The 27,668-nt window shown below is 45.5% G+C and overlaps 1 protein-coding gene across 1 annotated transcript; it reads right to left on the bottom strand.

Annotated features, from left to right (window-relative positions):
• Nucleotides 1–406: 406 nt before the first annotated feature.
• LOC132583310 (uncharacterized) lies at nucleotides 407–26,944 on the bottom strand. Its single transcript, XM_060254973.1, has 13 exons — nucleotides 26,679–26,944; nucleotides 21,868–22,052; nucleotides 18,686–18,857; nucleotides 17,700–17,812; nucleotides 16,985–17,094; nucleotides 13,147–13,238; nucleotides 11,244–11,492; nucleotides 8,833–9,081; nucleotides 7,761–7,829; nucleotides 5,855–6,100; nucleotides 3,342–3,590; nucleotides 2,042–2,296; nucleotides 407–735 (listed from the first exon to the last, which is right to left on the bottom strand). The coding sequence occupies exons 2-13, from the start codon at nucleotides 22,006–22,008 to the stop codon at nucleotides 407–409; spliced, it is 2,274 nt and encodes a 757-aa protein (XP_060110956.1). The 5' UTR covers nucleotides 22,009–22,052; nucleotides 26,679–26,944.
• Between the last annotated feature and the right edge of the window lie 724 nt (nucleotides 26,945–27,668).

Genomic DNA, 27,668 nt, shown 5'->3' with positions numbered 1-27,668 from the left:
TGAAGTATTGTTACTTTTTGACTAATGAAATACACATCAAAGTTCTGAAGCTTACTGACTTTCCAGACAGAACACCTTCCAAGGCTGATACAGACAAACTCATAACATAGAAAGTTGTGAAACAGGCAGCTGAGGCTGTTAGGAGTCCTTAATTGTCCAGAATGAAATGTGGCATAGCAGTGGGGACAAGCTGATTTAAATTATTCGTTTTCATATTTAAACAGTAAGGCAATATTGTTATATACAGTATCTTCCATGTCAATTGGTGAATGTTGGGGTGTGGATGAGAGAGAGAGAGACAGACAGACACACAGACAGACATAGGCATGACTGAGAAAGTACTTCTGCTACTTATGATTTTTGCTTTGTGTAGCGAAGGAATTGTGAGGCATCTTCGCTTCATACTCTAAATGGCGACTGTGCAAATGAAGATGCCAATCAGTGCCTCAGTCATAGCTGTGAGTTGGGAGTCCTCACACTTACTCTCAAGTTCCTTGATCAGGGATGCATTTTGCCTCCTGAATGCCCGGTATAGATTATTCTTCTGTTCTCCATTCCAGCTTGGCACCATTTCATAGATCGCCTCCATTATTTCCTTGGTTGTGTCCTTCCTCAAGATGCCAGCATACAGACGATGGGTGATTGTAAACTGTTTCCTTAACGAGGATGCAACTGTTCTTACTCCAGTGATGCTTTTCATCAAGTACTCCTTGTGCCTCTCAACAAAGTGCCCCTCTGAGAAAAGAGAAATACCAGACATCTGGCCCTTGGACGGTTTCAAGGCAAATATAATCATTCAGGCAACTACTCCCACATCTGAATCCCAACTATGTAGTGAATTGGGTGGCTGGGATATGCATGGTGAGGAGATATCAAATCTTTACAGAACCCTGTGAATTTCTTCTATTTGCCCTTTTTCATTCTATCACACGTCTCAGGTCCACACAGCTAAATCTCAGCCAATTAGCCCCAGTTCCAGTAGAGCACGGCTAAAGATAATGCTGAAGGTAGTAATAAGCCTACCTGTGGAAAAGAATCCCATGTAAAGATGCTGGTATTTGCTAGCAATTAAGCTAGGCATGCCTCATGGTCTTTGGATCTCACTGGTTCACAGGAAATGGTGTAGACATGTGACCAGCATTTATGCCCCAGGAAATGATGTTTCAAAAAGACTGCCAGGGATCTTGGTTCTTCAGAGTGAGGGATGCTGCAAGTCTATCATTGCCTTGCTATGGAGCCACCATCTTGGTTAACATCCTATATTTATCATGAGTGATTTTGGGGTATCCTACAAACCGTGGCGCAGAGTGGTAATGCTGCAGTACTGCAGTCTGAACCCTCTGCTCACGACCTGAGTTCGATCCAGGCGGAAGCTGGTTTCAGGTAACCAGATCAGGTCGACTCAGCCTTCCATCCTTCTGAAGTCGGTAAAATGAGTACCCAGCTTGCTGGGGGGGAAATGTAGATGACTGGGGAAGGCAGTCTGCCTTGAAAAAGACTTGTAAAAGTCTGCCATGAAAACGTTGTGAAAGCAACGTCACCCCAGAGTTGGAAATGACTGGTGCTTGCACAGGGGACTACCTTTTACAAACCTAAAAGCACAGCCTAGCAAGCCCTGACTACAGAACAGAATAGTCCTCTGATTGGAGCTTGCCAGTCCCCTGATTGGAGCAGGGGATCCCCCACCCCAAGATTCAGTTGCCCACTGCTACTCCAAGTGGCAATAAAAGAAAAATTTGAAAAACTAGTCATTTCCAGTAAAAACCCAGAAGTGATAGAGGGTAGCTCTAAGAATTCCTGATTCCTACAGCTATCCTATGTCATGTACATGTTTCCACTTGAAGTGACATATGTGTCATTATGGTCCCCATTTCCCTGCCCCCAAACCTCCCACCAGTTGCCACCTCACCCACAACTCACTATGCCAACCACTGTTGTTGCTCCAACAGTTTCACGCAAGGCACAAGGAAGAACCACCAGGCCTAGGCCCTGTCCAAAGTTTGTCAGCTCCTCAATCAACATTACGAAGAGATCATGTTACCTTCAAGGTCAGCAATCAGGGGTCCATTTGTTTTCTTCAGCACAGCGTAAAGATGGTCCTTCTGCTTCCTATTCCATTTTGGCACCAGCTTGTACAAGTCACGCATTTTCTGATGGTCTGAATCTGCCTTTATCAAGGAATGTTGATCCTCTGTGATCCACTGCAAATGTGGATCATGGAGCCACCGCAAGACAGTGTTGACCCTACAGGTTCGCCAAATCACTTCTTCCTCATGTTTTTCGATAAAGTGTTCCTCTGGCAAGAAACATATCACAACTTCAGTTGTTGTATTTTCAGGAAAGAATGTAGGACTAACCACAGAAGTTTACTTAATGGATGGAGTATGTCCTGGAGTGAGTGAATGTTCTCACTAGGTCTGTCGATAGGGTTATGTAAATTAGTTTCATATTTAGCCCAGTTCTGGGACATGTAATGGAAGTATCACCATATGCTAACTAAAACTGTACACTGCAAACTGTGCAAATATTTTAGCATGAGAAAAACAGGCTGAAAAAAGCCAGCTAGCTCAGGAAGAATTGCTATCAGGCTAACTTTTCAGTTCAGGGCAGTGCTGCTAACAAAAGAATTCTGTGTGGAGCTCAATTCCCTCCATCCACTAATAAGAAATTCCAGTGTTCTGCTCTCTGGTGGTGGATCTGAGAATGCTGAAAAACAGCAGCTTGGATCCAACCCAGGGTCCACACTCTAGATGGGTTGAGCAACTCAATCCAATGAAAAAGGGTCAGGGTGATCGGACTTGCTGAAGCTCATTCATTCTCAAATTAACTTAGCAGATACATTACTATTAATTTTGAAACGATGAAGAAAAATAGAAATGGATATCCACATTGCCGCCTTGTAGATTTCTTCTATTGGTACCTGTTAATCATGCTTTGGTCAAGATGATGACATTAGACAAGGAGAAAAGATTCAAAAGGGAAATAACTAGAGATGGGGAATTTAAAAGTGGAGGAGAGAATCTCAGAACATCGAGCTGTGGAGCAGACAGCACTAGAGCCTCTTTCCTCCACCTGCGTCCTTCCTCCACTTGCTGGAAGAAACACACTGCTGATTTGTGTGTGTTCTGGCTGCAGAGAAACTGAGAAGACCAACCCAGCCTGGATTCTGTCCATCAACAGAAAGTTTTCCTTACCCCTGCTAAGATCCAGGAAAAGTGCTACCTGTTAAAAGCAGATGGTTAGAATCAGTACAAGGCAGAGTTTTTTGTTCACCTCAAGTGTTGTTCCAATGAAATTAAGCTTCAGAAAGACACAGCAGTGAAGGCTGCCTCTAAACTTACCCTCTAGAACTTTGACAACATTTGGATTTGTTTCCACCAAGTCTTGGTACAGCTCATCTTTCTGCTGCCTCTTCAACTCCTGCACCATCTGGAACAGGGCTTTCATTTGCATCTTCTCTGTGGTGCATTGCGAGTCAGTCACATCTTGCACCTCATCCAGTGCCAACCTAAGAAGCAGGTTTAGGTTTAGGGGAACCACTGTCACTTGTTCGATGAGCTCCTCCAGATGTCTGTCCACAAAATGGCCCCCTGGGAAAAGGGATATATGAAAACATCATTCATAGGTTTTAGCATGCTCAGGGAATATGGTGCTGACCCATCTCAACTTGCAGGCTTTAAAATGAGGGTCATGACAGGGACACCAGCTGACACAAAGCAACTGTCTCTAAAAAGCTGTCAATCCTTGTGTAAACTATGAAGACAGCCTGGAGCACACACTGTGGAAAAATTTCTCTGTTCCTGAAGCAAGGAGAGGTGGTCCTGGTGGAGAGTTCTGAAACAAACCTATTCCTCAGTGTATTCTTATTCTTTGCTTTCAGTGTACAGGATGGATACCAGCATAAGCCAACTGATTGTGACTGAGTTGGGTAACAGTACATATAATACATGCACTCTGCATGCAGATGCCCTTGAAAAGTGTTTGGAAACTTCGGTTGGTACAGATTGCTGCAGACAGGAAATTGACTGGAGTTGGTTTTAAGGACCATATCACTCTACTCTTGGCCCATCTACATGAGTTTCCAATCAACTCAAGGTAATGGTACTGTGCTTGAAAGCCCTATATGGATTGGGACTAGCTTACCTGAAAGACCGCCAACTTCCTTACAAACCCACCCAACCACTATATTCATCTTTGGGTACTTTGGGCGCTTCCACCTTCTGAGATTAGGCAGGTGGCAACCCAGTAGAGGGTATTCACGGTTGCAGCATCAATCTCTGGAGCCCTCTCTCCAGGGAGACTCATCGGTCCCCTTTTACTGCCAGTGGACTTTTTCATTTTTTCTGGTTTCCTTAGTGATCCACCATTCCTGCCCTACGATTTAATTGTTGTTTTTATGTATGTGTATTGTTGCTTGGTCTGAAGTAGTTTTTTAAATGGTTTTTAAGATCTGTTTTTATTATGTGTTTTTAATCTGTTAGCCACCTTGGTGGCTCTGATCAGAGCAGAAAAGCAGGATAAAAGTTTTTAGAATAAAAAAAATGAATATGAATGTAAGACAGAAAGTCAACAGTAGCTGAGATCCATCTGGACTAAATGTGCCTTCCTTTCCACATAGGTACTATAAAATTTGGGCACGTCCACAGCCATGAAGCCTTGGATGCAAAACAAAGCCCCCTGAGAAAAAGGATATATGTTGTCCCTTCAGCCCTTAGCCTGTGGCTTGCCAGTGAACCAGCTATTGAGTCCCAATCAGCCCAAGACATAGTTTATTTGTTATTACCATTTTGGTTTATATAGACAATACAAGCATATTCTACACAATTTTACATATCACAGGTCCAATGGAGAAAAAACCGACTGTTTATCATGACTGAGGGAAACTCCCACATTCAGATGCAGTAATCCTCAGAATCCCAGAGTCAGGAGGCGACAACAGTGAAGGCCTCAGCCTCTATGCCCTATGGTTGGCCCTCCAGAAGAACTGGCTGACCACTGTGTGAGACAGGATGCTGGCCTAGATGGACAATTGGTCTGACCCACCAGGGCTGTTCTTATATTGCATATCTTAGTGAGCTGGGTGAATTATAAATAATTATCCCTAAATGTAGTGCCTTAATTTTAGAATACTGTGATACAAGCAGATAGTAAAAAGCAGTCAGAGATAGCAAACAGTAGGAGAGAAAACAAGGGTTATATAATTCTCTCTTACCTTAGCCATCATTATGCTATCAACACATACCTCTTCTTCCATACATCATTCCCTGCAAATGCAGTTTGTAGTTTTTCATTTTCATTTTCTTATTACGCCACTTCCACCCAGAACTGCTAGTTACACAGTACTTTTGTACCATACCTTTGAAGCATGCTTCGTAGAAAAAAATAGCACAATTACAGAAATCTACTGCAAAGTATAGCTTTTAACTCCAGAAACTATAAAGGCTTTGTTCGTTTTATGCTGTATTTTTGCTTTGTTGTTGTGAGACTCTGGTTCCCTTTGGAAGGAAAACTGGGATATACTTAAAAATAAATAACATGGTAGTATCCATCCTGATTTTTTGTCTTTGCTTTTTATCATGGGTCAGACAGCGGTAGGACCTCAGAGTTAAAGGAAAAATGCCTACTTTTCTCTCAATGATTTTGCAAAGTGAAGGTATGTTTAACTGTCGACAAGTACAGCCTGGGGAAATCACAAGATCCCACACACTCTCTGCATGTTAGCTAGTGCTGTGGGGGCCCCTGGAGGAGCCCAGGTTGCATATTGGTAGACAAGGAACTGGCAACAGGCTTTTTTCCAGTCTGGATAGAGGATGCAATCGCCTAGGGATGTATAGACACTCTTCAGTTAATTTACCTTCAAGTTGCATAAGAAGTCGTCTGTTTGTGCATCTCAGGATTTCACACATCTGATCCTTTTGGGAAGTTGTCCACTTTGGCATCAATTTATACAGTTTCTGCATTCGTTGTTGACTGGTACCTCCGATGTCTTGCATTTGATTAAATGTTATCACAGCACAGATCTCCAGAGATTCTACTATAACATCCACGCCTACAGCACAGCGAATCAGTTCTTCTTGGTGCCTCTCAACAAAATGTTCCCCTAGGGAAAAAAAATATGATAAAATACATCCAGTAGTTCATGCACATTGGAGATTGTAAAACCAACACAGCTCTTCCCTTTTTAATCCTCCATAAGGGCATTCAACTCCATGATACAGTTTTGTCTATGCAAGGCCAAAATCCAGCCAAAGAGATTTGGGTGTAGTATAGTGGTCAAAGCATTGGACTGAGTGTGTGGAAACCCAGATTCAATGCCCCACTGGCTATGACACTTGCTGCCTGGCCTTGAGTCTGTCTTCCTCTCTCAGCCTAGCCTACCTCTCAGGGCTGTTGCACTGACAAAATGGAGGACAGGAAAAATTATGTCCGCTGTCTTGAGCTCCTTACAGGAAGATAAAAGTGTGTTGAATAAATATAGAAAAGTATTTTCAAGTCCCATCCATTGATGGCATTATAAGTGTTCAAATGTGGCTGCATCATGCCTTAAATAAATAAACAGTTCCAAAACAGAAACCATAAGTTCACAATGCAGATTTGAACCAGGGTGTCCTGCCCTGCTTGTGGGTTTGCTGGGGCTGTACTCTGGGAAACAGGATGCTCAACCCAAAGGACCTTTGGTGGTGGTTCTGTAGGTTCCCATCCAGACTTGGGACATTTTTTGGAAAGGGTTTTTTCAGAAGTGGCAGTATGGTCTCAAAGGCAATTCTTCAGAGAGTTCTGAAAAAGAAAATCTCCACATGAAAAAACTCACGGATGGAGCTATACAGTAACGATCTTCATGAAATGTTGGTGAAGAATAAACTGAGGGAATGAAGGTGTGCTCTCTCAGTTGATTTAGGTGGGAAAACAATGTTGCACATACTCCAAGGGGAGGGGTTCCCATTCATTTTTCACTGGATTAGTAGAGTATCAATTTCCAGGTGGATCTCATTTCTCTGCCTCACACTTTGTAACATTAATAATAAATACCCTTCTGGAAAGGGTTATGGCTCAGTAGTGGAGCATCTTTTGGTATGCAGAAGATGCCAGGTTCACTCCTCAGTGTCTCTACCTAAAGGCAGGCCTCAGATTCAGTGAGGGCTCACAGGAGCTCAGCTCCTGAACCTTTCTGAGAGTTCCTCCTCCTCTGAGAGTTCCACTTCCTTGTCCATTTAATAGTATGTGCAGCTGGATAATAATCCCTGGATGAGTTCCACCACCTTTTTTTCTAAAAAACAACCCCTGCATAAAGGAATCAGGTTGTAGGTGATGTGAAAGACTTCAGCCTTAGATCCTGGAGAGCTGGAAGTGGGGGAAGTGAAGATCTGTGACTGTCGGCTCCTGCAGATTCCTGGATCCAATCCAGTACACTGTCTCATTAACGTCTTTTAGAATATCAGCTAATGCTGCAATAGAGTAGGAGCTTACTTCTTGTGAATGGGGAAATTTTGTATGTTGTGCTTATGTCCTTATTGTCAAACATAGATGCATTATTCAAATCCATCCAATTTATCATGTGTTGGTTTTGTAAATGTGCCATCCATTCCATGGCTGGGTATACAAATCCCCTTGTTTTTAAACAATAACATACATGATCTTCCAACAAGGCCATTGCTATCCCCATCCATCAACAGAAGACTAGAACAATGGGAGAATCCAATGGTCTGTTAGCACAACACGCTGATGGTCAAAGATCTTATTGTACAGACTTCTGTCCTTACCGTTAGACATGAATGGAGAACTGTAAGCCTCATACACTTCTGGTTGTCTTTCATACTCTTCTGCTTTGGCTGGAAAAAAATACCCCTTGTTTTTAAGCTGTTACATAATCCTCCAACAAGCTATAGCTACCCCATCCATCACCCATGATAGAAGAGAGGTGCAGACCCTGCCTGAGCACCACGCAGAGAACTTTGGAGCCCAATTCCTGCCTTTGTGTGTCTCTGGACCCTCAACAGGCAGCCATTCATGAAGTGAAGGCCCAGGAAGAACCCCGTTCCCAAGTCAATTGTCACCCATCTGCTCAGTCTACAACAGGATGTATGGCTTCTGTGACCAAGGCCATCTTACTGCTCTATTGTGGGGGCTGCGAACTATCTCAGTCTCACCTAGCTACTGCGCCATCACAACCTGCTCAAAAATAGCTTGACCCCCCAATACCCATGCCCCTCTCATGGCCATGTAGTCTTTTAGTACTCCTTGCAAAGGCACAGGAAGCTCGCTGGAAGGAGAGAGATGGCATTCCCATTAATCTGACCAGCTTGCCAGGTTCCTGGTGCTGTTGAATAAGCATGTGGATTGCTCTACAGCTACGTCTGTTTGTGAGTTTGGCAGATTGGACTCAGTTCCCACCCACTCCTCATTCCTAGTTCACCTTTTATCTTGCAGCTCAGAGCAGGAAGGGACTGAGTGGGTAGGCTAATAGACACCCGGGTGTGCTATTGCAAACAGGAAGGTCTTTGGGTTACACACTCATGCACATTACTGTTGTGCAGCCTTCATGGGGTGCTTAGAAGGGGCTGCTGGGGAGGAGGAGAAGGTGGGAATGATCTGAAACAATCAATGGCTGCAAATTACTGGATTCAATGCAATACCCCCAAATAATTTTTTCTCCTTCCTTAGGAGGATTTTACTGCACACCAGGTACAAACATGTGATGAAATGAGTGATCTGTAGCCACCAATGCAGCCAGCTTCCCAAGTCATAACATGTGTGCCACAGTAAATTACCACTGTCACATGGAAATCTATCCACCCAGTGATGGTAAGGTTTTTCTCATGCTATTCATTTTACCCTCAAGGGATGTGATAAGAAGCCCATTTGTTTCAATCAGCTCCTGGTAGAGTTGATCCTTCTGTGCTCTGTCCCATCCTGGCATCAACTCAAATAACTTCGCCATCTTGCCCGCATCTGTCTTCTCAGTCCCAATGCAGTGATAGTCATCATCATTCAGGACAAAACCTAATAGTCGAGGTAATACAATGCCCATCCTAGAGACTTTTTCAATCAGTTTTTTTTGGTGCCGTTCCAAAAAATGTCCTCCTAGGAAGCAAAATATTAGAAAAGTTACAGATAAATGTTCTCATAGGATTTGGATCTGTACCACTCAACTAGAACTGCAAACTGTGAGTCCAGCTTAATCTCAACCCAGCATGTCCCATGGGTTGGATCTAGCGCAGAACTTCCACTTGTGCTAGAGTTCTTGTGCAAGTAAAAACTCATAAAAAGGATAGTGGTAGCCACTTGTGCTAAGTAAGATATATTGTACCCCCATTTGCATTTCCACTTGCACAGGCTCTTGTGCAAACAATTTTTGGAACACTATAACACATAGGAAGGAAAGCCCTAGATGCTGCACAAGCTCTAAGGCAAGTAGAACTGAGCTAAGTCTGTTTATAGTTCCACTTGCCCACTGCTGCATCAAAGCCATTGTCTCTCTGCGGATAAACTTGGGGAGTAATCCTTAAAGAAGTATAACAGAAAGACCTCTGGGTAGCACTAATTACCTTTATCTCTTAGAAGAGCTATACATTGGTGGGAATCACCATGGGGGTCTATGAGTGGGTCAAGATGGAGACTGAGATCAGAAATGCTTTGATTGATGGTGGTGCAAATAATGGTGGTGAGGAGAGGGAAACCTTGACTCCAATGAGTATCTCTCTCATGCCTGATCCCAATGACCCTCACGGTAGGATGGCAATTGGGAATCAAGGGATTGACTGTCAACCTCAAGCAGCTATATGGATGCTGCTGACAGGTGGAGGTGATGGAAACCTCACAACCAGAATAGTGACCAGCTTAGTACGAGGTGCTCAAGCCCTGATGGGTGGATTTGGATTCCAAGAAGTCTGAAGGGACAGAAAGAGACTTGGATGGCATGTGAACAGCCTGCTTGAAGGGCAGTAGGATCTGAGTCATATCAAGAGTAAAAACCGTGGTTGCTGTCAAGATCTGAGCAACAAGGATGGGTGGTCCTGAGGCGGGGTGGGGCAGCTCTGCTGCTACTTTTAGATTTGACAGCAAAGTTCAACATGGTTGACTATGATTTTTTGACCCACCGCCTTGCTGAGATAGGAGTTCAGGGGTCTGCCTTACAATGACTTTCCTCCTTTCTCCGCTATTGGGGACAAAGGGTGGCACTTAGTGAGGGAGTCTCCCCACGATACCCACTTTAATGTGGAGTGCCGCAGGGGTGATTCTCTAGTCTAATGTAATTCAGCATCTATATGTGCCCTCTTGCCCAGCTGGTCTGAGAGTTTGAACTGGGTTGCCACCAGTATGCTAATTACACCCAGCTCTTTCTCCGATCCAGAAAATCTGACCACGGCACTGGAGGCTGCAGCAGAGTTGGCTGAAACTTAATCCATTGAAGACAGAGGTCCTGTATCTGAGGGGGGTGGGGCTGAGTCAGGAATCAGGCTCCCTACCTTGGATGGCACATTACTTCTGCCAGCCCAGAGAGTGAGGAGCCTGGGGGTGGTCTTGGATGCCTCAGTTTCTACAGCGGCCAAAGTCGCCACAGTTGCCAGGTCCACCTTTTATCACCTTCAGCATATCAGGCAGTTGGCTCCCTACCTGTCTCCGGACTTGGCTACAGTAACCCATGCAAAGGGCACTTCCAGGTTTGATTACTGTAACTTGCTTTACTCAGTCTTGCCCTTGTGGTTGATTTGGAAACTCCAGTTCATGCAAGATGTGGCAGCACACCTGCTGCCTGTGCAGGCACAGCCCTACGCCAACTGCAGTGACTACCTATTACTGGATCTGCTTCAAGGCACTGGTACTGACCTTTGAAGCCTTGTGCAGCCTGGGACCAACATACCTGAGGGACCACCTCTCTCCATATGAGCTCTGTTCTCTGCTAATCATGATCTGCTGACTATTCCTGGCCCTAGGGAAGTCCATTTAGTCTTGAGCAAGATCTAATATAAATTTAAATTATGTTTTAAAATTTGCTTTAACTGCCTATTAATGTGTTTATATAGTGTTGCCTATTATCTGTTGTGATCTGCCCTGAGTCCTTTTCCGGGAAGGGCAAAAATACATAAATAATAAATAAATTAAGAGATAATACAGTTCATGGACTGCATAGCCCAAAACCAGAAAAGCTGATTTTGGGGAGGAAGATTATTTAGCTGAACATGAAGCCTTTATTTTCTTGCATTCATTTTTTAAATCTATTTCAAACTCACACATTGGCTTACCAAACAGTTTGTTCGTAAGACCCCGGTTTGTCTTCTGTAGCACCAGGTAGAAACAGACTTGATATCTCTCATTCCTTATCAACACCTCCTCAAACAACTTCTGCATCCTTAACACATCTGTGGGCTCACACATAATGTCTTTGTATTGAGCCCTGTTCAAAACATCACCAACCAATTCATGCAAGACTTCAGGTACATTAGAGACGCAGCGTATCAGCTCCAACTGGTTTTCATAGACAATAGTTTTCTCTATAAAAAAAGAACACAGAATTACTCACCATGGTTTCCATGGGGTCAGTGCAAGGATACTGGATCTCCATGAACACTCCATGAACCATTTGTTCAAGCACTGTGAATTGTACCGTGCATATGTGCCTTGCCATTGATTGCCCTCTTGATTTCCTACAGCAGAGTTGTATTTTTAATTGGCTGAGCAGTCCTTTGCCCCTTTTTTGAATTATGGACAATAGATAGGCACCCCCATCAATAGAAGAGTCGTCTAACTTGCTTACATCCAGGTTTTCAGGTAGACATGACATCACGTGTCACCTGATATAATTTCTGACCTGGACCTTTCTCCCACTGCTCAGAGGAACAAGCGTGAGAGGGAGCTTCCCAACAGCGAGAGGCCTTCTGCTATAAGCTAGCAAATGGCATCCCTGGGTCAGAGGCTGCCAGGAATGGGGAGTAGCACTGGGGGTCTTAGGAGGGATACTGTCAAACAAACTGTGCCATGCAAGAACTCATGGACACTTACTCTGTCCAATATCACCCCTGTGTTTGGCAGGCAGCATGAAGCCTCTGGATTATTTAAAACATTTATACCCCATCCTCCTGGCTACTGCTGTCAAGGTGGCATGATTGGCTAGGTCTGTATAGATACTAGGAAGGAATCTGCTGCCACTGCCAAATAGATCAGTGCTTTCTGATTGCATTTCATCCTGTATCTCAAACTCCAGCTTCCAAGTCTTCCTTGGCTCCTTCAGCCTCTCCAAAACACCCATGCCTAGATTCAATCCAGTTTCTGAGAAAACCCATATGGAAGGGTGGATGCTGTAGCACTGTACACTGCTGAGGTCTCTCTCCTTCCCAAACCCTGGTATTCCCAGGCTCCACCCCCAAAATCTTCAGGAACTATCCAACCAGGAGTTGACAACCGTACCTTGCACTGTAGCAATGTTGCTCTATACTGAAGAACACCCCATGAACCATCTGTTCATGCACTGTGAAATGTACCTTGCATGTATGTCTTGCCATTGATTGCTCTCTTGATTTCCTGCAGCAGAGCTATAGCTTTTATTGGCCGAGCAGTCCTTTGCCCCTTTTTTGAATTATGGACAACAGCCCTCAGCAATAGAAAAGCACCACCCCAGCTAGAAACCACATGTGGAAGTTTCCTTGGTGAAAAGTAAACCCAACCCCCCCAACCAATCTTGGAATCTTCCATGAGAAAAAGCACCCGCATGTCTTCTTTCCTAGTAAAGCCAGGCAGGCCAACCACCCCCACCCCAAACTGTTACCCACATCATGGAAGTTTCCAAGGAATAATCAGCACATGCTCAGCAGACTGCTGTTTCAGTTTATCACTGGCATGCAAAAAAAAAAATGTAAATCCCAGCTTATCACCTGCCAGATAGTATAATAATGGTAAGGTGGGCAGACCCTTGAGAAATCAGAGTAAGCATCATAGACAAGCACAAAAATATAATTAAGGTGTTTCAAATCTTTTTCCTAAATAAGAAAGTAGGAGAATTTGTTGCCTTTTCTTGCACAGACCCCTAATGTCACTTGTTTCATTCGACCCGTTCAGGAACATACAAGGTGAGACTCTATTACTTATATCCATCCACAGCCCCTCCCTGCCCACTTATATGCCCCTCTGAATCAATCACATGACTTGTACCTTCCAAAGCCTTTCCTTCATCTCTCATGAGGTCTAATCCGGGCATGGAAGACACCCTGACTTCAAAACAGCTACGCCCAAGAATCTGCCCTCTGTTAAAAGAACAAAAAGCCAGGAGGAGAGTATAAAAAAGTGTAAGCATGAATTCCATGTCATCATTAGATGGTCTATTACAGGGGTGACCAAACTGCGGCTCAGGAGCCCCATGTGGCTCTTTCATACATATTGCGTGGCTCTTGAAGCCCCCACTATCCTATCAACCAGTTTGCAGAAGGCATTTGTCTTTTTAAATCACTTCTCCAAACCAATCCAGCTAGTGGCTTGGAGAATGGATTTAAATTTGCTTTCTTTCCATCTCTTCCTTTCTCCTTCCCCCAATCTATTTGCCTTCCTTCCTTCCTGCTCTCAAACATCTGACATTCATTTTTTGTGGCTCTCAAACATCTGAAATGTATTCTATGTGGCTCTTATGTTAACCAAGTTTGGCCACCCCTGATCCATTATATACTAACAATAATAAGCAAAACAGCAAAGGTGTCCCTGTAGAAGGATGTTTAAGAGGGTACAGCTTACTTTTGCACAGTTCATACATCCTCTTTATTTTACACATTTTCTGTTTTTCTGTATTTTATTTTACAAAATTTATATTCCATCACTCTGCCCTCACAAAGGCTACCAAGGCAGCTAACAATACTAAAACTAACAAAAAATACTAAAACAAACAAGACATACATGATAGAACCCCATTTTAAAACCATTAAAATCAGTTCCTCCAAAACACACATCATTAAAACAATTAGAAACAGAATTAAAATGTGTACAAAGACATAAAACCAGCTGTTAAATACTGCTCAAGGAAGGAGAGAGCACTGATGGAATGCCAAACCAAACACAAAAGTCTTCACCTGCTGGCCCAAGATGGCAATGGAAGGCGACAAATAAATCTCCTTAAGGAGAGAGTTCCAGAGCTTTGGTGCCATGACTGAGAAGGCCCTTCCAAGGTTGCCACCCACCTGTTCTCAGACGACAAGGGCACCTGAACCAGCGCCTCCAAAAATGACCACAGTGGTTGGTGAGTAGTAGGTAACACTCAAGCTATGTTGACCTCAAACCATATAGGGTTTTGAAGGTAAAGACTAGCACCTTGAATTGTGCCCAAAAACAAACTGGGAGCTAGTATAAATGAGCCAAGACTGGGATGATATGGCCCCCACAACCCACTCCAGTAAGCATCCTGACTGCAGCATTCCGTACCAACTAAAAGTTTCCAAAGATTTTTCTAAAGCAGCCCCATGTACAGCATACTGCAGTAATCTAAACTAGGACTCATTCCACAGTGCAGTCGGTCTGCCCCCAGACTACTGCTTTCCTCAGATTAAGGGATCAATTCCCTACCAGTTGCTGCATGGCCACCCTCAGTTCCCGCCAATTGTTTTTTTAGCAATCAAGAAGACGTGAGGGAAATTGGAGGGAGCCACTGACTGTGCAGCAACTGGTAGGGAATCAATCGCTTGATCCGGGGAAAGCAGAAAACCCGCTGGCAGAGCAACTGCTACTGCAGTATCAGTCTAGATTTAAACAGGACATGCACCACTGTGGCCTAATCTTGTCTGCAAAAGAAAGGCAGCATCCAGCTAACCAGTCAAAGCTGGTAAAAGGCACTCCTGGCCACAACTGCCATCTGCTTATCCAGCAGTTGACCTGGGTCCAAGAGCACCCCCAGACTACAGACCTGTTTCTTCATTTTGGCCATCCAGTCCACCCCTGAGGCACAGATACAGTGCTCTTCCCACCCATGGGACAGCTTTACAGCCCTACGTGCCTCACGGACCTGCACTCACTCTAGCAAGGAATCTCTTTATTTCTGCAGCATAGCCACATTTCGCAGCATGTCTCTTGATACTGCTTGTAGGTTTTGGCCATTGCTTGGTGCCATCTGGAGGCAAAGCTCAAGCATACATGCATGCCGAAGAATTTTCAACCAGCTTGCAAAATTTGTGAAAATCTAACAATTGGCTCTTGCAACCCAGTAAGAACCTGCTCCAGCACACCATTGAACCCATATCTCTGGGTGGCCTCACCCAGCAGTTTCATATCAATATTAAAGAGCACAGGGGATAAGATGGAACCTTGTGGGGCCCCACTGGCCAAGGGGCTGAGCAGCAGTCCCCCAGCATTACCTCCTGAAACCTTCCCTCCAGACAGCAGTGGCACCTCTGTATAATGATGCCTCTCAATCCCAACCCAGATAGGCAGTCAAGAAAGATGCCATGAGAAGCTGAGGAGTCACACTCCCCGTCTATTTCCCAGCACGTCAACCACCAGGCCGACCAAGACTGTTTCAGTCCATTGTTGTTGTTCAGTCACACAGTCGAGTCCCACTCTGCGACCCCATGGACCAAGTCACGCCAGGCCCTCCTGTCTTCCACCACCCTCTGAAGTCCACTTAAATTCATGTTAATTACATCAGTAACGCTGTCCAGCCATCTCATCTTTTGCCTAACCAGGCCTAAAGCTAGATTGGAAGGGATCTAAACAGGAAGGCTTGGAGTTAAATCATCTTGCCCAAGAATGGCACAGCTGAGACCAGTCAATAATTATGGACATCTCCTGGATCCAGGGTGCATGCTTCTTTAGAAATGGACACACCACAGTCAATGCCCCCTCTAAGCTGTGGAGTCTTGTGAGCAAAAGAATTATTTTGTGAGCTACCAGCATTCAAGTTGTGAGCTACTGCATAAATGAGTTTGCTTTGGGGCCATTCTTCCTGAGCTGAGACAAAAATGTGTAAGCTGGAGGCTAAACAATTGTGAGCTAGCTCACACTAACTCAGCTTAAAGGGAACAATGACCACAGTCTGTTTCGAGGCTGGGGCGACCACCTCCTCTCTTACAGAAGCATTAACTACTTCTCCAACCCAGTCATTCAGCCCCCTCACCCCACAGATTTAATTCATCAAGAAGGGCAAGGGTCATACAAGCAGGTGGTAGGCCTCAAACTTGAGGATCCTGTCCATATCCTCAGACCAAATAAACAGAAAAGCATCTCAAACAACTGGACAAGTTGGCATCCTGGCACCGCCTGATCCCGTCATTGCTAATACAGAGTCCAAGTTGGAATAGATGCAAGAGATTTATCTGTAAAGTGCTGAGCACAATGGTCACAGTGGGCCATGGGGCAGTTCATCTTGTCCTGCAGCACCAATCCTAACAAGACTTTGGCCACCTGGAACAGCTCTGAGGGCCTACACTGTGCACATGCAATGGTGGCAGAAGACTGCTTCTTTGTTACCTCCTGGGATGCAGAATACTCTTTTACACAAAAGGAAATTGTAAATCTACTATGTGTGGATTCACAGTGCTTGAAGGAGCACCCAGAGCTCCCCCCTCCAAGTTCTCTTCCATTGTCTAGAAAGGAAGTCGCCATCCCTTCTACACTGGAAAAATGGGGGAAGCAGATAGATCCAGCACAGATAACTTGCATGAGAAGTAGGTTGTATGCGTTCATCCATACTTCTGCTTCACTTCTAATATACCCCTCAGGAAAATGAAGCAGGAATTACTGTTTTGTTAAACCAACATAACACTTGGCATGAACGGATATCATTGGACCAATGGAATTCAAAGTTCTGACTCTCACCACACCTCTTTGCTAATTCCCTGAAACACTCCACTTCCTTCCCAGAGACCCCAGGACTTCTAGGCTAGTCTGATCTCAAACAGACACCTTATTTCTCATTGTATAGAACTCAAGAGCCCTGGCCCCCAGTGCTCTTCACATGCCACCCTCCGGGGCCAAAACACACCAACAGCAGATGTGCAACAGACGTGTTACTCACTTCTGGGATTCAAGAGTGATCACTATCAAGAAATTCTGCCAACATGTGCACGAAACACAGCCACGTAGGCACATAAATCTGTACAGGATGATGGTGTACAATGATCCTTCCTGCAGAGACAGAATGACACACAGATATCCCCTCCTTAACAAAAGCTTTGGGGTAGAGGTAAGGAATAACAAAAAATGAGGGGTGAAAAAATAATCATGCAGAAATAGCGCAGTAAAGAATCAGAGAACGTGGTGACTGTGGGGTGGGGTTCCCAACTTCTGCTTGGGGGCTGGAATTCTCCTGGACGAGCAACTGATCTCCAGACTACAGAGACCAGTTCCCATGGAGAAAATGACTGCTTTGAAGGGTGGAATCTATGGCATCACACCCCTGCTGATTCCATTCTACTAATTCCACCCTCTCCATCCTCTGCTCTCATATCTTTAAAAATTTCCCAGCCAAAATATGGCAATCCTTTGGTGGGGATAGACATGGGATTTGAATATTGCATATAAATTCAAAATTGGCACCCCTGCATTTAATTGCAGATAACACTTAACAGCCTTAACTAATAAACTGCCTCAAGCAGGATTCTGGAGAGGCGACATAAAATTTTCCTAAATAAATACAGAAGTTGTCCAGGAGCTTTCCCACAGTCTCTCTCTTTATACCCCCCCCCCCCCCCCACAATCCCATCTATGCAAGCAATCTTGATCCTCACAACCTCAGGACTTTCATAAGGGACAGTGACACTCTTGAATGCTGTCTTCTTGTCAGTGAAGTACCGGGCATGTTGATTCCCTTCCACCTGGATTGGGTGCTCAAGGTGGGGCACATCTGCCAAAAGACATAATGGGGGGGAGAGTTTTTAAGGGAGACCACTTTGAAGAAGCGAGCTGATATTGGAGAGCTTCAAGTCCAGTCACAGAACAGCTTGAGGATCAAATTTCAGAGCTATGGAGGAGTCTTGGAATATTTTATTTCATTGCCTGCATTTATACTGCATCTTTCCCCCCAGTAGGAACCCAAAGAGGTTTAAATCAGTCTCCTCCATTTTATCCTCACAACAATCCTGTGGGGTAGCTTAGACTGAGAGTGTATGACTGGCCCAAGGCCACCCTGCAACCTTCTATGCCAGAGTGAGGATATGAACTTGGGTCTCCCAGACACTAGTCCTCTAACCAACACACCATACTGAGAGAGAGCAGACCCTAACATTATACAGAGAGCCTTTCCCTCACTAACAGTAAAAACAACTAGCCCAACATACACATGGTGCTAAAATATGGAAGTCTCTCCTCTCCCCCCCACCTGCCCTAGAAAATACATTTTTTTAACCTGAATCATCTACCGTAGCCATGACAATGTGGGGGCAGAAGGCACCTAAATTTGTTCCTCCCTTTTCACGGCACACACTACAGGTCACTCTGTGTGTGAGGAAGAAGGCTCTTGTTTCTGGGGTGGGGAAAAATGAGTTCATGAGCTTCCAGTACATCAGGGCCTAACCCATAAAACTATTTAGGTGCCTTTGAACCTGTGGAGACTGCCTTGCTCTTGCCACTGGGTGGAAGGGAGTGGGCTGTGACTCCTGGCTCTTCTCTCTTTCAGAAATCAGGCCGAGATAGCCATCTCAGAATGCAGTTCCCAGAGCACCATCCTGCCTTCCTCCATTGTGGTCAAAGAAGAGGCAGATGAGCTGTTGCCACTCACCAGTTCTGTGTCCCGATGCCTTTTTTGCGTATTCCACCACATCAGCTACACCATTATTGTACACAGTCATGGCACGGATGATGGACCGAGGAGGTGGCGGGCTGCACACCCTCACAAGGACAGGGTAAGGTATGCCTTTTAGACAATATAGCCTGTTCAGAATCTGTGAATACTGGGTTCAGGAGTGGGAATGAGAAAGAAGGAAGGGAAAGCCCATTGCTGCTGTTGCATGTATCACTGATCAATCCCAGCTGCCTACCAGAAAAACCAGTTCTTATTTATTATTTATTTATTTGATTTTATTTATATCCCGCCCTACCCCACCGAAGCGGGCTCAGGGCGGCTCACAGCATAAAAGTTCTAACAATAAAATTCAGAATTAAAATACAATAATAAATTACATAGTTAAAACATTAATATCGCTATCAGTGTGCTATCTATAAACTTCCTTCAATATTTCGGTGTTTCGGTACCGGTCAGTTATAGGCCAACCGGAAGAGGACTGTCTTGCAGGCCCTGCAGAACTGTCCAATATCCCGCAGGGCCCTGACCTCTTCCGGTAACTGGTTCCACCAGCAAGGGGCTGTAATTGAGAAGGCCCTATCCCTGGTTGACTTCAACCGGGCCTCCTTTGGCTCGGGGATTACAAGCAGGTTTCGAGAGCTAGATCGCAGTACTCTCTGGGGGATATATGGGAAGAGACGGTCCCTAAGGTAGGCAGGTCCTAGGCCATATAGGGCTTTAAAGGTAATAACCAGCACCTTGTACCGGACTCGGTATATTATTGGCAGCCAGTGCAGTCCCCAAAGGCCCGGCTGAATGTGCTCCCGTCTAGGGAGCCCTAATAACAGCCAAGCGGTGGCGTTCTGCACTAGCTGCAACTTCCGGGTTCGGCACAGGGGCAGCCCCATGTAGAGGGCATTACAGTAATCCAACCTTGAGGTGACCGTTGCGTGGATCACTGTTGCCAGATCGTCCTGCTCCAGGAAGGGAGCCAGCTGCCTCGCCCGCCTAAGATGAAAGAATGCGGACTTAGCAGTAGCTGCTACCTGAGCCTCCATAGTTAAGGCAGGCTCAAGTAGTACCCCCAAGCTCTTGACCCTGTGCGCCACTGTCAGTGGCACACCGTCAAGAGCTGGAAGGGGAATTTTCCCCCCCAGACCACGGCGACCCAAGCAAAGGACCTCTGTCTTCGCTGGATTTAGTTTCAACCTACTCAGCCTGAGCCATCTAGCCACGGCTTGTAATGCCCGGTCCAGGTTTTCTGGGACACAGTCAGGCCGACCGTCCATGAATAGATAGAGCTGGGTGTCATCAGCGTACTGGTGGCAACCCAGCCCATATCTCCGGGCAATCTGGGCAAGGGGGCGCATGTAGATGTTAAACAACACTGGGGAAAGAACTGCCCCCTGGGGCACCCCACAATCAAGCGTGTGCCTCTGGGACAACTCACCCCCAATCGCCACCCTTTGTCCCCGACCATCAAGGAACAAGGAGAGCCATTGTAGGGCCAACCCCTGAATCCCCGCGCCGGCGAGACGACAAGTCAGCAGCTGGTGGTCAACCGTATCCAACGCTGCTGATAGGTCTAACAACACCAGCACTGCCGAGCCGCCTCGATCCAGATGCCGCTGGAGATCATCCATCAAAGCGACCAGCACTGTCTCCGTCCCGTGACCCGGACGGAAACCGGACTGATGGGGGTCGAGAACGGAAGCATCTTCCAGAAAACTCTGCAACTGCAACGCCACTGCCCTCTCAATGAGTTTACCCAAAAAGGGTAAATTCGAGACCGGCCGATAGTGTGTCAATTCGGCCGGATCTAACATTGGTTTTTTCAATAGAGGGCGGACCACAGCCTCTTTCAGAGGAGCTGGAAAATGCCCTTCCATCAGGGATCTGTTTATGATATCCCGTACAGCATATCTAAGCTCCCTCTGGCAAGCTTTAATAAGCCAGGAGGGGCAGGGGTCCAGATTACAGGTTGTAGGGCGAGCAGACACAAGAATCCTGTCAACTTCCTCCAGACTGAGAGCATTGAAACCATCCAGGACACACTCCGAAGACAGGCACGGAGCCTCAGGTTCACATCCTGTCTCCAATATGGCGGGGAAGTCATGGCGGAGCGACGCGACCTTATCTGCAAAAAAGTTCGCAAAAGCCTCACAGCCAATCTCCAATTCATTAAAATTTGTGGCAGAGTTATAAGGGTCCAAATTGTATTGAACAGTTGTGCCGGGCGCGAAGTTGCAGATTTCATGCTCACTCCAGTCTGTGTGAGCTCAGGAGCCCATTAGCCAGACATCTAGATTGCCTGCCTTCACCCGAGCCTTCTCACAAATCTCTACCATTAACAGCACCCTCACCCTGCCACACCTACAACACCTCCTAAGAACTGTCTACATTTTGTGTATGCTGTTGCTTATTCAAAGTGTCCTGCCCCATCAGATTACAAGCCATAATATGGACCACTCACACTATCCAATCCTCCGCCCAAGACTTTCACTCTTTAATGACACACTGCCTCCACTTACATAAATATGTAAGTGCCATTAAGTTGCAACCAACTTATGGTGACCCCAGCAAGGGTTTTCAAGGCAAATGAAAAGCAGAGGTAGTTTGCCAGGGCCTTCCACTGCAGAATCTTCCCTTCCAAGTATCAACTCCGCTCAGCTTCTGAGATCTGACAAGATCAGGCTAAACCATGCCAAATTCCCTCCGTCTCATCTGATACAGAACCTAATCTTCATGAAATTTATACATACATTTCATTAAGAACAGATTAAATACTTAACACAAATTTGTAATTTAAACTGTGTCTTTATTGGTTTATTTATTTTTACATGGTTTATTTTGTTCTGCTACCACCTAGAAGGTGGCAATCTTAGCTTCAGGTGGAGCGCAACCCCCTCCATCCCACCCCCCCGCCCCTGGGCAGTATTCAGGACTTGTTCTAGATTAAAACTGTGCATCATGAATGTGCAGCTCCACCCAAACAAACTCTGTTAAGAATTCCCTTGAAGAAAAAAACATAAGAGGTGAAACAGGGCTTTTGGGTGCCCCACAATGTTTTTATGCAATTCTTGGCTCAAAAGCTAGATGGTCCCCTCCACTCAATCCACTCTCTGCACTGCTCCCACCCTTCCTTGATTCCATACCCTGCAGGTCTTGGGCCTGATTACCTGCAACTTCAGGAGTACCAACTCAAAACCATATTCGCCAGCAAAGTCTTCAGTAGAAACCTCAGTGAAGGATCTCGGTTGGGTGTAACGTTCTGAATCTGAAGTTCGTACCCTGCCTAGGAGCTTTCGCCACTTGTCCATGGAAACTGGAATATTAAATCAGACTCAAACACCAGAGCCAAAGTCTAGAGAAAAGGAAACAAATATTTGAAAACAGTTTTCCTATTCAAATCTCTCCATAAACAGAGGTAAATTGTTCAGTCTCCTTCCTTCTCCTTCCCTCACACACTAAATTAGGGCCTCATTCTTAGGATCCCTTATTGGGGTTTTCTGTGGGTACACAATCTCCAAGTAGAAACTGAATCACAAGGCCCAGATGGCATACATCCAAGAGTTCTGAAAGAACTCAAATGTGAACTTGTGGATCTGCTGAAAAAATATGCAATCTATCTCTAAAATCTGCTTCCATTCCCAAGGCTAGCCAATGTAACTCCCACCTTTTAAAAAAGGTTCCAGAGGAGATTTGGAAAATTACAGGCTGGTCAGTCTAACATCAATACCAGGTAAGTAAAGATAAAATGAGTAGGCACATTGATGAATAGCTACTGAGGAAGAATCAGCATGGATTCTGTAAGATCTTGTCTCACTAACCTTATAGTTCTTTGGAGGGGTGAACAAACATGAACAAAGGTGACCTAGTAGCTGTTGTTTACCAAGACTTCCAGAAAACTTGTGATAAAGTTCCTCATCAAAGGCTCCAAAGTAAACTCAGCAGTCATGATGTAAGAGAATAAGTCCTCTACTCCTGGATTAAAAACTAGTCAATTAAGAGGAAACAGAGAGTAAGTATAAATGGGCAGTTTTCACAGTGGAAGCTGGTACTCAGTGCGGTACCACAAGGCCTCCTTGTTCAGCCACTGCTTGAAGACTATTATGTCTGGAGCTTTTTAACATTCATTAATAATCTGGAGTAGGGAGTAAGCAGTGAAGTGGCTAAGTTTGCATATTGTGTTAAGTTGTTCAGCTGGTGAAAAGCAAGGGGGAGTGTGAGGACCTCCAGGCAGATCTGTCCAAGCTGGGCAAGTAGGTATCAATGTGGCAAATGAGGTTCAACATGGGAAAGTGCAAAGCAATGCATGTCTGAGCCAAAAATCCTAACTATAAATATATGTTGATGGGGTCCAAACTGGAGGGGACTGTCTAGGAGAGAAACCTTGGATTTGTGGTCGATAACTCACTGAAGATGTCAACTCAATGCGCAACTACAATGTAAAAAAGGCAAATGCTATACTGGGTTTTATTAGGAAGGGAACTGAAAACAAATCAGCCAGTATCATAATGCCCCTGTACAGATCTATGATACAGCCTCATTTGGAACATTGTGTACAGTTCTGGTCACAGCACCTCAAAAAGGATATTACAGTATTAGGAAAGGTGAGGAAAAGAGCAACTAAAATGATCAAGGGGATAGAACACCTTCCCTACAAAGAAAGGTTAAAGAGGTTAGGGGCCTTTTAGCTTGGTGAAATGATGACTAAGGGGTGACATGATAGAGGTTTACAAAATTATGCAGGGATAGAGAAGTTAGAAAAAGAAGTACTTTTCTCCCTTTCCCACAATACAGGAACTAATGGACACTCAATGAAATGAGCATTAGGCTTAGAACAGACAAAAGGAAGTACTTCTTCACTCAAAGAGTAATTAACACATGGAATTCACTGTAGCAGGAAGTGTTGGCAACTACAAGCATAGACAGCTTCAAGAGGGGACTGGATAAACATATGGAGTAGAGGTTCGTCCATCAGTGGCTATTAGCCACAAGGTACAGAGGGAACACTATGTCTGGGGCGTTGATACTCTATTCTTGGTGCTTGGGGGGCAACAGTGCAAAGTTCTGGCCCTGCTCGTAGACTTCCTGATGGGACCTGAGTTTTGGTCACTGTGTGACACGGAATGCTGGACTGGATGGACCATTAGCCTGATCCAATATGACCTCTCTTATGTCCCTATGCATACAACACATGCAGCTTTATTATGATCTCCTACCTAGAAAACACAGGCTTCACTGCCTTGAACATTGCTAAGTGCTTCTTTTTTGCTTAAAATGATAAATTGATTAATGTATTTATTAAATCAATGTTTCACATACCAAATGATTTCAAATACTCATTACTTTCAGAAAACATTACATCAGAAATAGGATAAGGATCGTGTCATCATTGTTCTTAAATGGGGCTGGCCAGCTCCAGTTGGGAACTACTTCAACAACTTGGGGGTGGAGTCTGAGGAGGACAGGGTTTGGGGAGGGATGGCATCTCAGTGTGTAATTAATGCCACAGAGCTCACCTTCCAAAGTAGTCATTTTTCTGTAGTCTGGAGATCAATTGTAATACTGGGATACTTCCAATCACCACCTGGAGGTTGGCAACCCTATTACTAAAACATTTGATTGCAGCTTTGAGTTGCCAACTATGGCTTGGGAAATTCCTGGGGAGATGGGGGTAGAGCCTGTAGATGGTGGAGTTTGGGAAGGGGAGAGATCAGGGATGTGATGTCCAAAAGTCTATGAGCCAAAGCTGCCATCTTCCCATCCCTCCAGGGAACTGATCTGTGTAGAGATCAGCTGAAATTCTGGGAGAACTCCAGGCCCTACCAGGAAGTTGGCAGCACTAGCCTTCATGCAACCTCCCCACCCAAAAAAACCCCACAAGGCCCAGGCCTACAGGTTCTGTTTCACACTGCTCTCCGAGGTTTTCCCAACACCTGGAGAGGCTCTTCTTCCTTGGGTAACCATGGCCACCACCTGGTCTTAGTAAAAAGTTGCCCTCTGCGAGAGTCAGATCTCCCAAGCTTCCCTTCCAAGTTCTGAGGCCTTGCCTATGTGTCTCCTGCTTCACAGCATCTGGTCACCATGGGAACCATTTACTGCCTTGTGCACCCCCGGAGAAATAGCTGCTTCCAACTGCCGGAATTCCCCCTGGCACCCCTTTTAAAATACTGCATCCAAGGCAGTGAAGGTTTGTGTGGTACAGAGAACCATTAGCAGTATCCAAAGGTATAAAGTATTTATTAAAGAGAAAATGTCCACAAGCATACTTTTACCACAGCACCAGACGGTGCAAGGGATTCAAAAGAAATGGATAAAACACAATTCTTCTGTCCCTCTATCTATACATGTCCTGTCAGATGTGGACAAGTTCCTTAGCTTAGGAAGTTACAAATTTCTGCTGAGTTTTATCACTTCTCTCTTCCCCACCCACCAACCAGGTCAGGCTGGGTCAGAGAAGCTTCTCCTGGAGTTCCTTCCTGAAGTCTCTTTACTATTTAGTTCCTCCAAATCTCTATTCCTTGCTTGGAGGAGAGGACTGGACCCTCCTAGTCTCTCTAGCTAGACCTGTTAGCATTTAAGAGTGAGATGAGATTAATCTGGAACGCCACTGACTGACTTCCTCCTCCCTGCCTTTTCTGCTTAGAGAGGGGGGGGGGACTTTTAAAAACAAAAAGTTAAGATTTTGTTCATGTCAGTCTCCAAAGGAAAAATGCATTCTTTCATTCTCTGACATCTGGTTGAGGTATTAATAGTAGTAGCCAACTCTTCTCTCTCCTGATTTGGCTGTACAAACACGGTAGTGCACTACACACAGTATTACTCATGTTAAAATCAATACACAGAGAGAGAGAAGGCAGAGGAATGCTGGTCCCACTCACACTCTTCTATTGTCCTGCTCACTTCCGTGTCAGCAGAAAACCTATATGTAGAACTACAAACACTGCTGTGCCATCCCTTCCTCCTCCACACAGACCACCTACCGCCCTCTACAATCTCTCGGAAACTGGAAAAGGGAAATTGCTGAATTGCAAGTTATTACAACGCTCAGAACAGGAATCCACTAAGACTCCACAGGGATACTGGATTCTTATCTCATACATATACTAAGCTCATTCAGTTCTTGCATATGTACTCTCATCAGGAGAGGAGACAAATGGAGCATGACAAGGTTAAAAGGATACTTTACACAACCAGTCTCTATTTTGACGTATTTATTTCGTTTTCCCATAACTAAACTCCAAAAAACTTAACTTATTATAACGGTTTAGTTTTTCCATCAGGTAAAAAAAAAATTAGTTATTTTTGTGTTGGTCTGAAGCAGTTGAACAAAGCAGGAGTCAAGTGGCACCTTTAAAACCAACAAAGACTTTGCTCCCGGGTAACGTTCTCAATAAAACTTGGTCGGTCTTAAAGGTGCCACTTGACTCCTGCTTAGTAATTATGCTGTAAGCTACTTTAGTGTCCACCCTCTATATATCAATAAAGTGCTACCTTCCATAGCCCTGTATCTGAGGAAGTGAGCCTGCCCACCAAAGCTCATACCGCGAATAAAACTTTGCGGGTCTTAAACTGGACTCCAACTTGTGTTCTGCTTCTTCACGGCCGCCCACCTGGATCTCAGGCTCAGGGAATGTTACAGGGAGGTCAGAAGGAAGGAGGACGCCACACTCACTCTTCGCTCTTGTACAATCTGCAGAGAGTCAGGAGGGGGCCTCAGCAGCAGCCGCCCCCAAAGCTCTGCAAGCAACCCCCCCCCCCTCAACGCCTCCCCCGCCCCTCAAGGCGCCCTCTCAGCCCTGGCCGGCGGAGCCTCTTTCAGCCGGGTCTTCTTTCACCGCGGATGAACCTCCGCTTAGCGTTGAGGCGAGGCCGCCTCGACAACAGGGGCCGCCGCCTGCCTGCCTGCTCCCTTCCCGCCAAAAGGAGGAGGAGGAGAGAGAGAAGCTCCCAGCCCCTGGACCTCCCCCCCCCCCCCCATTACCTTTCCCGAGGCTGAAGAGGCTCCGGCAGCAGCGGGTCTTCTCGCAGCGCTACCCCGCCAGGTGCAGCAAAAGAAGGCGGAAGCTGGAGCTCCCCGGGAGCAAAGTCTTTGCTGAATCTTCCCCGAGGTGCCCGGCACGCCCTGCGGCGAGGGAGGACCGGCAGCCGCTCTTGGCAGCTCCTTCAAGACACTTCCGATCTTAGAAAAAGCCACTTCAGAACTGTTTGTATTCTCTTTACGCAAAAGGAAGGGAAATTACAAATCCACCACGTGTGCATGCACAACGCTTGCAGGAGCCCTTAAAGCCCCTCCCCAAGTTCTCTTCCATGCTCTAGAAAGGAAATCGTTATCCCTTCTCCGTTGTTGGGAAAATGAGTGGAGCAGATAGACCCAGCATGGACAACTCGCATGGGAAGCAGGGAGTAACGCGCTCGTCCATACTCCTCACTTCTGTGTTTGGAAGTTTTCCTTAAGAGGAGAAGCAACTGTCTGGAGTGCTTTTTGTGTCCAGAAAATGCCAGCAGGAAAGGATTCGAATCTGTCCCTCTTCTATAGTTGCCAACCTCCAGGTGGTGGCTGGGGACTTCCAGGTGATACAGAGATCAGTTCCCTTAAAGGAAACAGCTGTTTTGGAAGGTGGACTCTATGGCATTATACCCCATCGAAGTCCCTCCCCTCCCCAAATCCTGCCCCTCTCAGGTGCCACCCCACCAAATCTCCAGTATTTCCCAGCCCCTGCAGACCTATCCTCTCTCCTGTCTGATAAATCAATATTGGGTAGCCACAGTGGCAGAAGACAGGAATATGGTTTAAAATCCATCAGGAATACAGTGACAAAACATTTATTCCAGTACAAGCTTCCAGGAGTCCTGCATCTGGCAAAGAGAGCTGTCGCTGCCCCCCCCCCCCCTTTGACTTTGCTGCAAGCACATCAAGAAGGTTTCCTTGAACAGGAATTGTTCAGGGCTTGTTTTGTAGAAAAAGCCCTGC

Source organism: Heteronotia binoei, chromosome 15 (genome assembly GCF_032191835.1).
Source record: "Heteronotia binoei isolate CCM8104 ecotype False Entrance Well chromosome 15, APGP_CSIRO_Hbin_v1, whole genome shotgun sequence".
NCBI lineage: Eukaryota > Metazoa > Chordata > Lepidosauria > Squamata > Gekkonidae > Heteronotia > Heteronotia binoei.
This window is presented reverse-complemented; position numbering and strand designations above follow the sequence as displayed.